Here is a 15,704-nt window from a genome sequence, read left to right on the forward strand (position 1 = left end):
TAGAGACACATTCATGGCCACAAGACAACAGTGGAATAAGACATCACCTGAGCAAATTCCCTAATCATGTTTCAGCACTGTCATAAAAATAAATTTACATTGTCATTACACACTATTTAAGATTCACAGCATACCATGAGCATAACCCCCCCCCCCCCCATCTTATATACTCATGAGATTTTGTAATAATGAAAGCCAAATTGGGCCTCTATTGAATTAATTGATTTGGATTTAATCAACATGCTGTTTTAACAATGCTTTCAGAAGCAAATAACACAAAGTAGCCCACCAAGAAGAGAGATGCACTTTAAATCCAGGAATTCTCAGTCCCTCCTGCCGATTAGTGGGCATTAAGGGACTGGGTGGGGTTAAAGAAAGAAGATTTTCCTTTTGTTGTACTGAAGAAGGCGGGGTCTTGTCTTCTTCACTGTGACTTCCGGATGCTAAAGAGGGTGACATAAGGGAAGGAGCCCCCTATCTGGTGCAGTACCGATAGCAGCAGCTACAGGGCGCCACTGAGGCGATGCTCTGCTCTTGAACTGAGAGTGTGAGCTGAGCGGCAGTACCAGACTGTGAGCAGCACGGATCAGTGCTAGAGAAAGAGAGGGAAGAACGAATCTATCGCTACATGCCGCCGCCGCTGCTGCTGCTACCTTACGGAACATTATAACGTATCGGTCCTCAAGGAAAACGGCCAAATTCTATAGGTTCCTTCATAAAGGACGGGATTTAAACGATGTACCGTTTGGGAGGCGTGATGCTGGCGCTTCTCGCGGCTGTGCAGGTAAAATACATAGTCCGAAGGCGATGTGTGCGCTCGAGCACGGGCTCGAGGTTTACTGTAGCGATGCTGCCTTGTGTTTAACTGTGTTTGTCATATTCATAATTGTTATTATTTATATTCTGGGTGTTTGTAAGCTGTAGACCAATTCGACGGAATAATTTGTCTGCTTTGTTTCCAGTCAAAAGACAATATAGTGCCTGGTGGCTCGTAGCCATCGAATTCAATCCTATCGATGTTTTGGTTTGTCTTTTAGGGTTAAATGCTTATATAGCATTTTATGGCTTCGTATGCAGTTATATGCTGACTATTTTTAACTTAGCGTCTTAATTGTTTATAATAGCGTTTAGATGTGCGATGTTGCTGGATTTGTATATTGTGTACCCCAGAGCAGTTGTCGTACATTGTACTAGAAACCCCGTTCAAACCGTCCCGTGCTGAACCCGAGCCAGTCGCAGACGAAATGCGGGTTTTCAAACGCGTCCTCGCTTTTTGGCACGAGATGGGAAAGTTGCCCTCGGGGAGGTGATTAGGTCACAATGGTTAAGTTCCGACTGATGAAACAAATGTACAAATAATCAGTTAATGAACAGCTCATTGAAGTGGTCGCGAGGCGACTGTCCTGTTCCGTCGATTCCCATCTCTTTTAGTGGGGTCTGCTGTTGCGCAGCGCATTCTTTCAGAGCGAGGGCTCACATTTAATATTCAAATTCGAATTTTTGAACGATTAAAGGTCACCAGCGCGCCAATCGCATTCTTATTTATCGCAGACACTATAAAGCGAGAGCACAGTGTGACCGTGACTTTATTCGATCTCCTTTGGCTTTATAGCGGCTGCTGCCTCTTTCCCCGTTTATTTCTCAGAGATTCTACATGTCAGCAGGGCCGCTGGTGCGACTCCATTTACAATCATTCCCTCTGTAAGGATGTGCAGAGGCAGCATATTGCTAAGCAATTGCTGACGGGACAGTTTAAAGTCAGATTTTCAAATGCAGTCCTGTAGTGCCGGCTTTTTATATGGGTTCTGCGAATAGATCATCAGCTGCAAGGCAACTTGATTTGTTTAGATTGAAAAACTGATCAGGACAGCATGCATTGTTAAAGGAATTTCCCTGGTTGAATACAAGCTAAGCTCAATTGACAGCATTTGCGGCATCATGTTTGATTACCCTTAAAAATAAATTTTGACGTGTCCCTCCTTTTCTTAAAACAAAAGAAGCAAAAATCTGGGTTACAACACTTAAAATGGAAGTGAATGGGGCCAAACTGTTAATGGTAAAATACTCAGTTTCAAAAGTATAGCCACAAGATGTAAACAATTTTAATTTTAACATGATTTTAGTGTGATCAAATCGCTTACTAACCTTTTCTGTGTAAAGTTAGATCTAATTTTACAACTTTGTTGCCATGATGACGTAACACAATGCTAAAGCCACTGTAAAAAGGGCGTTTTAAACAACTTTACAGCTCAAATAATACATGAGCTTTAACAGAAGAATCAATGTAAGTGCTTTTATAAAAGTATAAGCTTACATATCTGCATTTTAAACCCTCCAAAAATTGGTTCCATTTACTTCTATTAGAAGTGCTTCACTGTTTTCTCAATGTTTGCTTTTTTTTTTTTTTTTTTAAAGAAACGGAGGGATGAGTTCAAATTATTTTTATTCGTAATAATCACCATTATGTCACAAAAGCTGTCAATTGAGCTTAACTTGTATTGAACTGGAATATTCCTTTAAGAAAACCTTTGGCTCTGGCAGTGACAGTTCCGCCATCGTTGATGATGACATTTGTTAGAACAAAAGCAAATGTTTGGTCAGTTGTGCAGGAGAGCAATAAGTCAGCATGCTTTGAGCTAACAAGTAATTAACATGTCTGATAAATTGACTATGGTCTTTTTAACAAACACAGCCATTCCTCCTGTGTTTGATCTTATTCCAAAAAAGAAGAAAAAAAAAAAAAAGAGGCTTGTTTCGATGGACATCAGGATCAACACTCAATCCTCCTTTGATCTTTTAAACCAGCATCCACTAAAAGACAAATTTACCTATTTGATTATGCAAAGATACAGACCTTGTGTCTTATCAGATTCTAGCTTATGCCATTAGATAGCTACATTTACACTCACTGAGCTTTTTATTAGGAACGCCTGTACACCTATTTATTTGATGCGATAATCTAATCACCCAATCATGTGACAGCAGTGCATTGTATAAAATCACGCAGATACGGGTCATGAGCTTCAGTTAATGTTCACATCAACCATCAGAATGGGGAAAAATGTGATCTCAGTGATTTTGTTGGTGCCAGAGGGGCTGGTTTGAGTATTTCTGTAACTGCTGATCTTCTGGGATTTTCACGCACAACAGTCTCTAGAGTTTACTCAGAATGGTGCCAAAAACCAAAAAACATCCAGTGAGCGGCAGTTCTGCAGACAGAAAAACCTTGTTGATGAGAGAGGTCAGTGGAGAATGGCCAGACTGGATCGAGCTGACAGAAAGGCTACGGTAACTCAGATAACCATTCTGTACAATTGTAGTGAGCAGAATAGCATCTCAGAATGCACATGTCGAACCTTTAGGCGGATGGGTTACAACAGCAGAAGACCACATCGGGCACTTTATTAGGACCATAGTGTTCCTAATAAAGTGCTCAGTGAGTGTTATTTTCTGATAAGTCTGAAATTAAGAGTGAATGAGGATTTGTGCTGTTTGGTAGCTGTTAAACAACATTATCCTAGGTGTGCATGCCTGTTTTAAGCGTAAGCCATAAAGAAGGGTTTATGACTGGTGTCACTGGAGTGCTTGTGCCAGCTGTGTGAATGTGTGTTTGTGTTTTTATATGATAAGTGCTCCACCAGACCACGCCATTCAAGGCAGACTGTGTGTAGCCTGGTCAGCTCTGCTTTTCTAACATCTCGCCCTCCTGACCTCATCAGTCTAATTACACCCACCTCAAAATAACAGATGCCATAGTACCACAGGAGGGCGGACAGCGGGGGAGGGGAGATAGAAAGCACTCGCTATCTTTAGGGAAAGTAGAATAAAAAAAAAAAAATGGAACAATTCAGGAGCTGTGCTGAAAGTTGTCATGGATATTGCTGCAATAAACCTTATTTAATTTAGCTGATCTGTTGTAAATTAGCGGGTAATCATTGCAAAATACAATAGTATTGCAAATTCAAAGAGTTCATTTTGAGCTTGATCAATGGACTTGCCGACTCTGGAAGTCTCATCGCAGAGCTTTTCTTGAGCAGAGTTCTGCCTCATTTCCTCTGTTTATGGTGAAAGAGCGTGATCATTATTTCCATCGATTTCTCTTGGGATTCTGGATATTTGGCTCTCGCTGTGGTGTATGTTGGCCCATGCTGAAGGGTGATGTTTATTAATCACCATTAATCAGGGGATTAATTTGTCTGTGGCTCTGTCTTTGGCAGGTGGCAGTCCAAGGCACAGGGGCCATGCCATGTCAGCCCGGTTTTGCAGAGAAACAGTATGATGTCATGACCGGTGATGTCATCACAGAGGGACAAGTTCTTCTCAAAGGTAAACAAGAATGTTTTCTTGAATTTGTTTTCTAATAAATGCTAATCGAAGATGTATGGCAAAGTGGTCCCTTTCCACGGTTTCCACTCTGACACTCTACAAGCGGCTGTTGGGAAGAGAGTGTCCATTGGATGGGGGAAGGGCATGGTTTTGTGTGTTTGTGAAATCCTGGGGTGGGGGGGGTTAAGTGTTATTGTTGCTTTTAGAAGGGGGTGTTCATAGAGAGGGGCTTAAGAGAAACAGCTCACTGTTTTGGAGGAATGTGTTTTAAAGTGTCTCAATGTGAAATATTTGAGGGGCTGAACCGGCAAACACCGCCGTGGTTTCACATACAGATGAAAGTCCCCCGTGGTCGATGGCTTTGATCAAACCAGCACATATCTATACAGTCAATCAGTGGCATGGATCACACTCAGCCATTTCCATACATTCAGTCAATAACAGCCCAGCTGTCTATGAGCCCTGGCAGAGCCACATTTCTGCTGCGGCTGTAAACTTGGGAGGCCTTACAACATCCTTGTGTCACGTTTAATTACTGCTCTGTAAAAAGGGCACAAGTATACGTTTTACATTTCCAGTAGATAAACTAAACAAAACCACCAGTTATAGCCATGGCTCATAATTAAGTCATAATCTTTTATATGTAATATTTTATAGCTAAATATTTTTGTCTTAAAGTTCAGTTAAAGAAAAGTGCCAGATGGCAAAGGGAGGTGTGCCTTTTCTGGTTGGAAAGTGTTACTGACTTCTAACAACCAACATATTGTTTTTATATTTCCATATCGTTAACTTATTCTTGGTTCCCTGGGAAGAAAGAGTCCAGAAATATAAAATGAAATAGTAACACTTTACAATAAGGTTATATTAGTTAACATGAGTAAATGCATTAGGTATCATGAACTAATAATGAACAAACTATTTTTACAGCATTTATTCATCTTGTTAATTTATTAAAATACAACTGTTCATTGTTAGTTCATAATGCAGTAACAAATGTTAACATATGGAACTTTTAAAAAACATACAAATATATTTCAGTATATGCTGAAATTAACATTAACCAAGATTAATAACTGCTGTAATGAAAGTAATTTATCATTGTTAGTTCATATTAAAGGAATAGTTCACCCAAAAATGAAAATTCTCTCATCATCTACTCACCCTCTTGCCATCCCAGACCCAGATGTGGACTCTCTTTCTTCGGCTTAACACAACTGAAGATTTTTAGAAGAATAGCTCCACACAATGCAAGTGAATGGTGGCCAGAAATTTGAAGTTCCAAAAATGCATATAAAGGCAGCATAAAAGTAATTCATATGACTCTGGTGGTTAAATCGATATCTTCAAAAGCGATACGATAGGTGTGGGTGAGAGACAGATCAACATTTAATAAATCTCCATTTTCACTACATATTCTTCTGTTTGGGCGATTTGCATTCTTTGTGCATATCGCTACCTACTGGGCAGGGAACAGAATTAATAGTAAAAAAGGACTTAAATAGCGATCTGTTTCTCACCCACACTTATCATATCACTTCTGAAGACATGGATTTAACCACTGGAGTCGTGTGGATTACTTTTATGCTGCCTATATGTGCTTTTTGAAGCTTCAACGTTCTGGCCACCATTCACTTGCATTGTATGGACCTACAGAGCTGAGATATTCTTTTGAAAATCTTTGTTTGTGTTCAGCAGAAGAAAGAAAGTCATACACATCTGGGATGGCATGAGAGTGAGTAAATAAAGAGAGAATTATAATTTTTGGATGAACTATATCTTTAACTAATGTTGTTAACCAATGGTAATGAATTCGGGGATACTCAGACACTCCCAAATATACATGTACACTGACTTGTGACAATTACAATAAAACAAATAACCCCTGGCTTTAAATTTCACACTGAGAGTCCACATATCACACCCGGAAAGGAATTTCCCAAGTGTGTGTGTGAGCGTGTATGTGTCAGGAACTGCTGATGACCCAGTTCTGCCTTGCTCACAAAGACAAGTCATTTGATCTTCACTTCCTATGTCCTTTTCAGTGGAAAGGTGAGCTATCACATTGCCCACACAAACACAAAAGAAGCTCTTATTTCATTACCATTTCAGGCCTGTGCTCAGAAAAGCCTATCCGGTTAGTAAGTCAATGTGAACTCTGTTACGCACAGTGGCTTTTGCCAATGGACACAATAATTTGAATCTTTATACACCATTTCATTTCTCTCATACAGTCACCCCCCTCCCCCCTAACTTTTTTTTTCTTTCTCCATCCCCCCTAACTGAGCACTGGGGGAGTCTCTTGTTTAACATGATGCGGATGTTTTGTGTCCCTGACACTCATTCATCACATCCTTTTTAGGCAAATGATTTCGAGATGAAGACTTTTTCTTCTCCCCTGCAGTCTCTTTTTCACTCTCTCTGTCCCCCACTGTCGCTCCTTTTCTTTTTAAGTGGGACACAGGAATGTACAGTTAGTGCTGTCTCACTGACCTGACTTTGTGATTCTTACAAAAAGAATGTGCTTAAGCAGTTTTTGCTGTTCTTCAGAATTTTTATTTCAACTGCAGCAATAAACCTTGATTTTCCTTTCTTTTTTGTTTCCTAAGCCTCAATCATCTCCTGTTCACATGCTTATTTTGTCTCTCATATCTTTTTCCATCGCTTCTGAAAAGAGATAGAGCTTTGAACTTTTAAAACAAACTTGTTTTACTAAAGGAGTAATTTTTTCTATTCCTTGATATGCCTTACTCAAGCCCCTTTTAACCACTGAGTATGAATATATCTCTCTATGTGGCCTTCTTGTTTTTATTTGAACTTGTTTTTTACCTCGTTTTATCTGTTTTAAAGCAGGAGAGAGCAGATGATCAGAGGAAGATGCAGTGTGTGAGAGGTGATTACTGTATCGGCGTACACTCAACGTGTCGTGCCGAACGGCAGGGTTTGTTTTTGATCACTTTCGATCAGAGTGAACAGAACTTTCAGCTCTGCCTGTTTTTGGGAACAACTAAAAGAAAAGAGTAGAAAAACAATAATCAGTCAACACAGAGAGGGGGAGAGAGTGACAGAGATAGAGTGTCTTTCTTTGTCTAGGCTTTGTGGGGGCTGCTGGTCACCGAGATTGACCAATCAGAGCGCGACAGTGAGGTCATCAGCATGCGGTTCATTGCCCCTCAATGGGCTGAGTGAGGTGGAATTAAAGAATGGTTATAGGAATACAGGCTGTATTCGAGTTGCTGGGGGAGTGAGAGTAAGAAACAGTCTGAGTGAAAGGTAGAAATTGGGGGGTGGGTACTCCTGGTGCTTTTGTCCCTTAAGTGTTTTGAAATTAAATTTGAAGTCCTTAATGAGCTGTTTAAAGATTACCAAGCATGCTATTCTTATATGTTCAGCCACCAAAATTCTTTGTTGCATGTGTGTGCATGCAAGTGATAATGAGCTGACATAATTAAAGAAGAAAACCAAAAATCTGGGGTGAGAGCAAGAATTGCTGGAGTGGTATGATTGTTCTTTACTTTTTTTTTTTTTTTTTTTTTAACAAAAACACAGTCACAGAGTTCAGTTCAGATCTAATTCTCTTTATTTAAGTGACAGTGTGAGTTGCCCGGTTTGGGCCTTTATTGCCATAGCTTTTAAAGTCAGCATGACTTTAAAATTGACTATTTAATTTCTTAAGTCACTTTCTTAAAAGGATAGTTTACCCAAAAATGAAAATTCACATCATTTACTTGGTCCCATGTTGATCCAAACCCGTATGACTCTCCTTTTTCCATGGGCCACAATGTAAACCAGTAGCCAAACAGCTATTTTATGCATTTTGTTTTAGCAAACAAACAGTCAATCTGGCTTTATAATGGCATGTAACACTCACTTTCATGAAACAGTCAGTTACCGATGGCAGTCTTGTCCTACACTGGAAAAATGCTAACCTAAATGTGCTTCATGTGGTAACGTCTAAATTAACTCATTTAATTTGAGTCAAAAATATTATTTAACATGTCTAACTCAAGCTGAACACATTACACCAACAAAACAAATTTTAAGGGTTAGATTAGGTAAATAATAATAATAATAAAAAAAAAATGGTTCTTAAAGTAACAATTGCGGTTACCACTTTTTTCAGGGCACATTTTTTCACATTACAAAAGTAAAATGTCTTGCAAATGGCAATTCACACTTTAAAGATCACATTGTTAACAACTGTGTATTCGATCTTCATGCTTGATGACTGGACAAATATGCACAAATGCATTCCTCACAACTCTTTAAATACAACAGAAGGAGGATACATGATTAATTAATGGCCGTTTAGAGAGGTATTGTGTGTTAAAGAGGCAGAGTACAACAGATGAGAGAAAGACGTGACGCCTTTTAAGCTCAAACCTTTGATCCACATACAGTCAGACCTCTGTTGCTTGACAATCTCTCTCTTACTGTGTAGTTTTTGGCCACATGGACTTCATTACCCTAAATCGATCTGGCAAAACAAAGACCCTGAGAGTATTGATCAGACCGTCAGCATGCATATGTGTGAGAGCTGATGCATGTGAGAAAGAAAGAAAGAAAGAAATCATTGGGTGGTGAACCTGAGAAAGACAAAGAAAAGCCGTTTGAACATTATAGTTCAATACACTTTCCAGACTGTCACCTTTTCGGGTGGTCTGTACCAGACATACCAGGATTACCATGGACCATGAGATCAACACACTCTCTCATTAATGTTTTTGTGTATGTGTACCTGTTAATGTTGCGTTAAATCACTGTAAAAATCTCAGGCTCAGCAGTTTCTTTAGTCAGCTGGTCTCAGGGCCTGTTACCGCAGGAGGAGGCGTGAAGCTGTCCAGGGTGACATCAGCCCTTTAGACAGATATTTTTAGAAAAATGCTTTACTCTTTGAAAACATAGTTTATGCTCTAGAACAAATAATGACATCTGACTTGACTTGGGCCATGTTTGTTGGTTATCAGTGGCTGTTCATGGTTCATCAGTGCCTGCTCACTTTTTCAGCCACGTTGGTTCTGGAAGTGTTTTTCCCCTTTTTGTTTTTCATAGGCTCTTCATAAATTCCTTTATAAAAGAGATCTAAGCAATGAACCAACTCAGTCAGGTCCGAGGTGAATCACAACATTACAAACTTTGATTTGAAGCAAGAAGTTGGCCCTATTTGAGGATCTAAAAAAAAAAAACTAAACAAAAAAACGGAATGTACAAAACTGTGTACTTGAACTACTATAATGCACTACAATTCCATGAAGCATTGCGAATGATGTAATGGAATTAAAAACAATAGAAAAATATAAAACTATTCATTTAAAGCTGTTAATTTTAAGTATGGAAACAGTATATTTTAGTGCAAAATATTCAGATATTTGCAAGTACAAGTAGTTTGAGACTCGATTGCATCATTTCCAGTATATAATGCGAGCGGTCGGTCGCTGCAGTGCTTGTTTGCCGCACTTTGTTTGCGGCAATTATTTGATTGGTGGGTTGTTTTCCTTCAGGATAATGGGTAGTAAACACTCACTGAGCTCTTTATTAGGAACACAATGGTCCTAACAAAGTGCCTGACCTGCTGTTGTAGCCCATCCACCACAAGGATCAACATGTTGTGCATTCTGAGATGCTATTCTGCTCACTACAATTGTACAGAGTGGTTACCTGAGTTACCGTTGCCTTCTGTACACTAGAACCAGTGTGGGCTGTGTTTCCCAAAAGCATCGCAAGCTTAAGTTGATCGATGAAACCATTGGCACCAATGCTTTTTGTCATCTACTTTGGCTTACGATGCTTTTGGGAAAAGCTGCCCTGGCCATTTCCCATTGACCTCTCTCATCAACAAGGTGTTTCTGTCTGCAGAACTGCCGCTCACTGGATGTTCTTTGTTTTTGGCACCATTCTGAGTAAAGTCTCTAGACTGTTGTGCATGAAAATCCCAAGAGATCAGCAGTTACAGAAATACTCAAATCAGCCCATCTGGCACCAACAATCATGCCACGGTCGAAATCACTGATCACATGTTTTCCCCATTTTGATGTGAACATTAAATATAGATCCTGACCTGTATCTGCATGATTTTATGCATTGCACTGCTGCCACACAATTGGCTGATTAAATAATCGCATTAATAAGTAGGTGTACAGGTGATTCTTATAAAGTTCTCAGTGACTGTATTTCTTAACCAGGAATTCCGCTACTAAACTTTTTAATAATGAAAATGAACGCAGACTATTAGCTTCAACAGAAGAATATATTATCGATTAACACCCAGAGCTCACGGTAGATCAGTCTTTAAAGGTTTATAAATTAGCATTAAAAATCAATTCCCTTAAGAATAAAAATGAATGTGATTTTCACTTCCGGAACCAGACTGTTGCACTCTATTGTAGGTCTGGTGAAGCTCGCAGGCTTCAGATTAGTGGTTGACCGATATGTCGCCGAGGCTGATAAATCGGCCGATATTCTGACTTTTGTAATTATCATCATCGGCCGATAAATTTTCCTGTTTGACTGATTTTTTTCTTGAGGGCATCAAAAATCTCATGCTTGCATTAATTTTGTTGTTATGTGCATCGTGTTACTACAGTAACAGGGCAGTGTGCACACAGTGTCATTTAAACAGTCCGCGGCAGACACGTTTGAGCTCATAATGTTAAAGTGCTCATCTGTTTCATTCTCCCTCTGTCTCCTCAACACTTCCCTGTAACTTTTAACTGTCTTGTCTAATGATAAAAGGCAAGTATCAATAAAACTAACATCATATATACTGCTAATATGCACATATCTCGTTTAAACAGATGTAATAAACCAACCTCACACAACTTGAGCAGATCCAGCATCCTGTGGAGCACTCATAATCTTCCTCTGAAGCATGAATTCTATCAGCCTCTCCTCAGCAGTTCCCTGTCACTTTTAACTTTCTTTTGTAATGATAAAAGTAAAATATCAATAAAACTTCTATTATATACCGTTTGCAAATATGCAGATATCTCGTTTAAACAGATGTAATTCACAAACCTCGAATTCACGAGCGTTTTCTTCTTGTCGAGTGCTCATCTAATATCTTCCTCTGAAGTGCGTATTCTATCAGCCAGAATCAAAACTTCAGGATCAGGATCAAAAGTTCCTCTAATTCACAAATCATGATGATCAGTAGTCGCAATCCAAGCAGGCGATCCAGGCTGTTTAAACTGTCAGGAGATTACTGCTGCTCGCTGAATCCGCACGAGCACGTGAGTGCAACCAAAGTCTTTCTAGCAAGTCAGTCCACTGTCGGCCATGTTTGGAACACTCTCGGGAGGCTATTTCCAGTCATGACAGTGCAGCTCCTATCTCCTTGAATGGGGAAAGGCCGAAATCTCCAAAACGGTTGGTCAAGATTATGATCAAAGAACATATTTCAAATCAGCAGTAAAATCTGACAACACTGGTATTATAAATGGTGCTTATTTACCTCAAATTACGCTAAAAAACGAAATTTTCCCAGATTTTATAACTAATGTGCATGCACGTTTTCGAGTTGATTGACAGGCGATGTCTGTATCTAAAAAGTGATTGGCTCTTTTATCTGTAAGGTGGGACTTCCTATCTAATCTCTTATTCACTATGCACTGTATGTACAATTGGTTCAGTATTTTTGGAGTAAATGCGATTGCTAACATGGACATGCCATCCATGGTTGCTGGACAACTGTGTGTACTGTTATTTCCTTCTTCCTCATATATTAACAATTTCTTCATGTGCAAATAAATTACTAAAATGTGATGACTAAACAGAAATCAGAAGAAACTGCTATCTACCATTTAAAATACAATATAATTTTTTTATATTCTTTTTTACAAAGTTAAAGTTTTGTGTGAAATTGAGTTAATGTAGTGCTAAATAAGAGTTTATAATTTTTTTTTTTGTGCAATTTAATGTTTATGTTATTTACTATATTAAATTGTGTTATAACATCGGCATTGTATCACCCTGCTCTCTGGATATCAGCATTGGCCATTAAAAAACCCATATCGGTCAACCACTAATTCATATTGCTTGAGGGTGTTTGAACGCAATGCTAACACAACCCAAAGTCTAAAGACTTTCCGTATTTCTCTATCTCGCATGTGCATGCGAAAGCCCCTTTTGACTGTCGGGGATAATTATAGGGTGCTTTGGTGTCATGGCAACTGTCTGATTCTATTCTTTCAGGCTTTTTGTTGTTAGAGGTCAGGTAACCCAAAAACTCTGTTGTCTCTCTGATTTTGTGCATGACTTTCTTTCTCATGCACATAAAAATGCACTCACATGCATGCTTTCAAACACACTATACAAGTTTGTACGGGATGCCCTAGTTTCCGTAGTAATGATGGATTCCTTCCTACTGTGCTGACCATATTGGTTCGAGGGGAGGGGTGGAGAGAGAAAGAGAGAGTTGGATGAGAAATTAGGAAAATACGGGTGTGGTTGGTGTTTTCATACTCATAGTATTATTGATCGTTAAATAGGTTCCTTAAGGCATTTTAGACATACTTTATGCAGTAATTGTGTTTAACCACAGGAAACAGGTAATTATGTGGCGAGTATGCTAATCACAGTGTGGTTACGCGGTAAGACCTAAAGATCCTTATTTGATTATGTATGAATGCATATAAGTGTGTGTTTATTCAGTGCTGGCTGTAAAAGGCAGTTTTGTGATTTTTGCCCTCACTATATCATCACAGGGTGACTGCTGCTAAACAGAGCCTGCGGTTCAGAAGCCCACCGCTCACAATCTCTCCCACATACACACTGGTCAGCTTGGCCTGACCTCTGCATGCCTGGGTGACTGTGTGCTGGATCACTCAGAGATTGAGGGGGTGGCTGAACTATACTCAAGTCTGGTTTCAATCATCAGACGGAGTCAGGGGGTTTCGGGAGGGAGGATGATTGAGAGATATGAAGGTTAGCTTGAAATTTGCAGTGGAATGGAGGACAATGGTGCTAATCTGAATTTAGAACATGTTTGAAGAACGAAAATGCAGGCCAGAGAGCAGAAAAAAGGATGGAAACAAATTACTGGAAGGTTATTGTATGTCTTTCTCAATTTTTTTAGATGGTGGCTGAACATTTATGAATCATTCCTGAATGCTTTTAGTGTGTCATGGTTACATGAAAAGGCCCATTATGATGTCATCAGTACCATCACAATGATTCACCGTACGTATAAACAAAACACCACCATGTTAAAACGGACACTGTATGAGCGATGCTTTTCTCTCTCACTCTCTTTGTGAGTGTGTGTGTGTGTGTAGATGCACTCCTATGGCTGTGGTGGTCTATTTCATGCTCTGCCAAATCTCTCCTTCTTCCATCCTGCAGTAGGAAGATATGGGACACACACTTTTAGAGTACAGTTGTGTGTGTGCTGGATGTGAGTGTGTATGGTTTCAAATGTCTGGCAGAAGCTCTTTTAATGCTTTATTAGTGTTTACATTGCCTTGACTTGTGACATGTATGGCTACCGCAGAGCTGAAGAATGCGAGTCAACAAATACACAGGAATTCAAATATAGCAGACGTTACCATCTGAAGCCCTCGCCCCCACCCCTCTCGTTTTATCGCCCCCGTCCTCTTGTGTCGCCCCGTCTCGCCACCCATCCAAAACACCCTCCGCTTTAATCTGGCTGGTATTTGTGTTATTCTAATCTTTATCCATAAAGGGTTACAGTTGTAGAAGCAATTGTGTGTGAGTGTGCAAGTTATTCAGATCTAAAAGCTGTTTATTCGATGATGGTAAATGACGAGTTATTCCGATCCTAATGGCATCTAACAACAACACTGCATTTACTGTTTGCACGTAGTGTGTGTGTGTGTGTGTGTGTGTGTGTGTGTGTGTGTGTGTGTGTGTGTATGTATATATATATATTTATATAATGCCATCAGAGCCCACTGGTTGACAGCTGTAAGTACCCCCTACCCTTCATCCCCCCAACAATCAGGATAAGCCAAGATCGGCATGTCTCAGACAAATGCATAATTTTTTTCCACTCTCTGTAAGTATGTGTGCTTAGCTGTAATTTAGGGACAAAATTATCCTCAAAAGTGAGCTACATCTAAAAAAACCCGAAAAAAAACACTCCTTTAGAGGACAATTGGGGATGTACTAAATTGGAAAACTGGCTCTTAAAATTTGATTTATAGGTAGCCTAACTCTTTACAATAAGGTTGTATTCATTAACATTAGTTAACATGAAATAACAAAGAACAATACTTTTTCAGTACTTATTAATCTTGGTTCATTTTTATGTCAAAATATACTAATAAATGCTTTAAAAAAAGTTATATATGCCAACATTAGTTAATGCTGAATAACTATTAACAATTGTATTTTGATAAATTAACATGAACTAAGATTAATAAATGCTGTAAAAGATCATTATCCAATGTTAGTCCATGATACTTAATGCCAACAAAGTATGTTAACAAATAGAAACTTATTGTAAAGTGTTACCACTTTATATATGTAATACTGTACAAATACTGCTAAAAATTAAAAATATTGTATGGGAAAAGTTGGGGTTAGACTGTAGTAATTATAATATGCTTTAAGAACTAAACAAAAATGTTAACCTAAAAATGTGCTCCATGTGTTTACATCTAATTTAACTGGTTTGATTCAAGTCAAAAAATATTTTTTAACATGTCTAAATCAACCTGATTTCATTAGGTTACACCAACAAAACTAATTTTAAGGGTTAGATCAAGCAGAAATAGCTTCTTAAGGTAACAGTTGCACTTTTGACAGTTTATAAAAAACAAGAGAAGTCTATAGTATGTTCCCATTAGGTATTTGTCTGTGTGTTTTTACAGCAGTTAGGATAGTCTACATCAGAGAGAGTGGACAGCTGGAATGGCATGTGTCCAGTTCTGATCAGTATCAGGTTTCTGCAGTATTTATTATTCATTATTACACCCTTCCACTCATTCCCCTTCCCTTCACACCTCTGCTTCTGCTATCAGCTCACTCGCCTATTTAGGTATGTCAGCAGCTATGTGAGGAGAGAGAGTGTGAATTGGAATTTGTGCGTTTCCTGCAAGATGGAGGGATATATTTGGATCGGGGTAAAGCTATCATGATCTTAATACAGGACAATGGATCGCAGCTGTGCCCGATATGGGTCCACTTTTTTATGCATACACAACTGGAGAGAATGAGATGGCGATTAAAAATGATTTCTCTAGAGTTTAATGAGAAAAGACATTAGCTGGCACAGGCGTTAGCAGGTGCAGGAGGTGATAATTGGACCAGCTCATGTAACTTCTCCTTTCAAGCTTAAAGGGACAGTTCACCCCAAAATAACAATTCTATCATTAGTTACTCACCCTCGTGTTGTTCCGGACCTGCATGACTTTCTATCATCT

At 39.1% G+C, this 15,704-nt stretch overlaps 1 protein-coding gene across 1 annotated transcript in view; it reads left to right on the forward strand.

The window, feature by feature from the left end:
* The first annotated feature begins 464 nt into the window (after positions 1–464).
* cdh2 (cadherin 2, type 1, N-cadherin (neuronal)) overlaps positions 465–15,704 on the forward strand; it is a 73,629-nt gene continuing 58,389 nt past the window's right edge. The window contains exons 1-2 of the mRNA XM_051644677.1: positions 465–784; positions 4,218–4,326. Coding sequence (XP_051500637.1) covers positions 737–784; positions 4,218–4,326 — 157 coding nt within the window. The 5' untranslated portion in view covers positions 465–736. The remainder of the gene's footprint in view (positions 785–4,217; positions 4,327–15,704) is intronic.

This window comes from Myxocyprinus asiaticus, chromosome 19, assembly GCF_019703515.2.
Source record: "Myxocyprinus asiaticus isolate MX2 ecotype Aquarium Trade chromosome 19, UBuf_Myxa_2, whole genome shotgun sequence".
NCBI lineage: Eukaryota > Metazoa > Chordata > Actinopteri > Cypriniformes > Catostomidae > Myxocyprinus > Myxocyprinus asiaticus.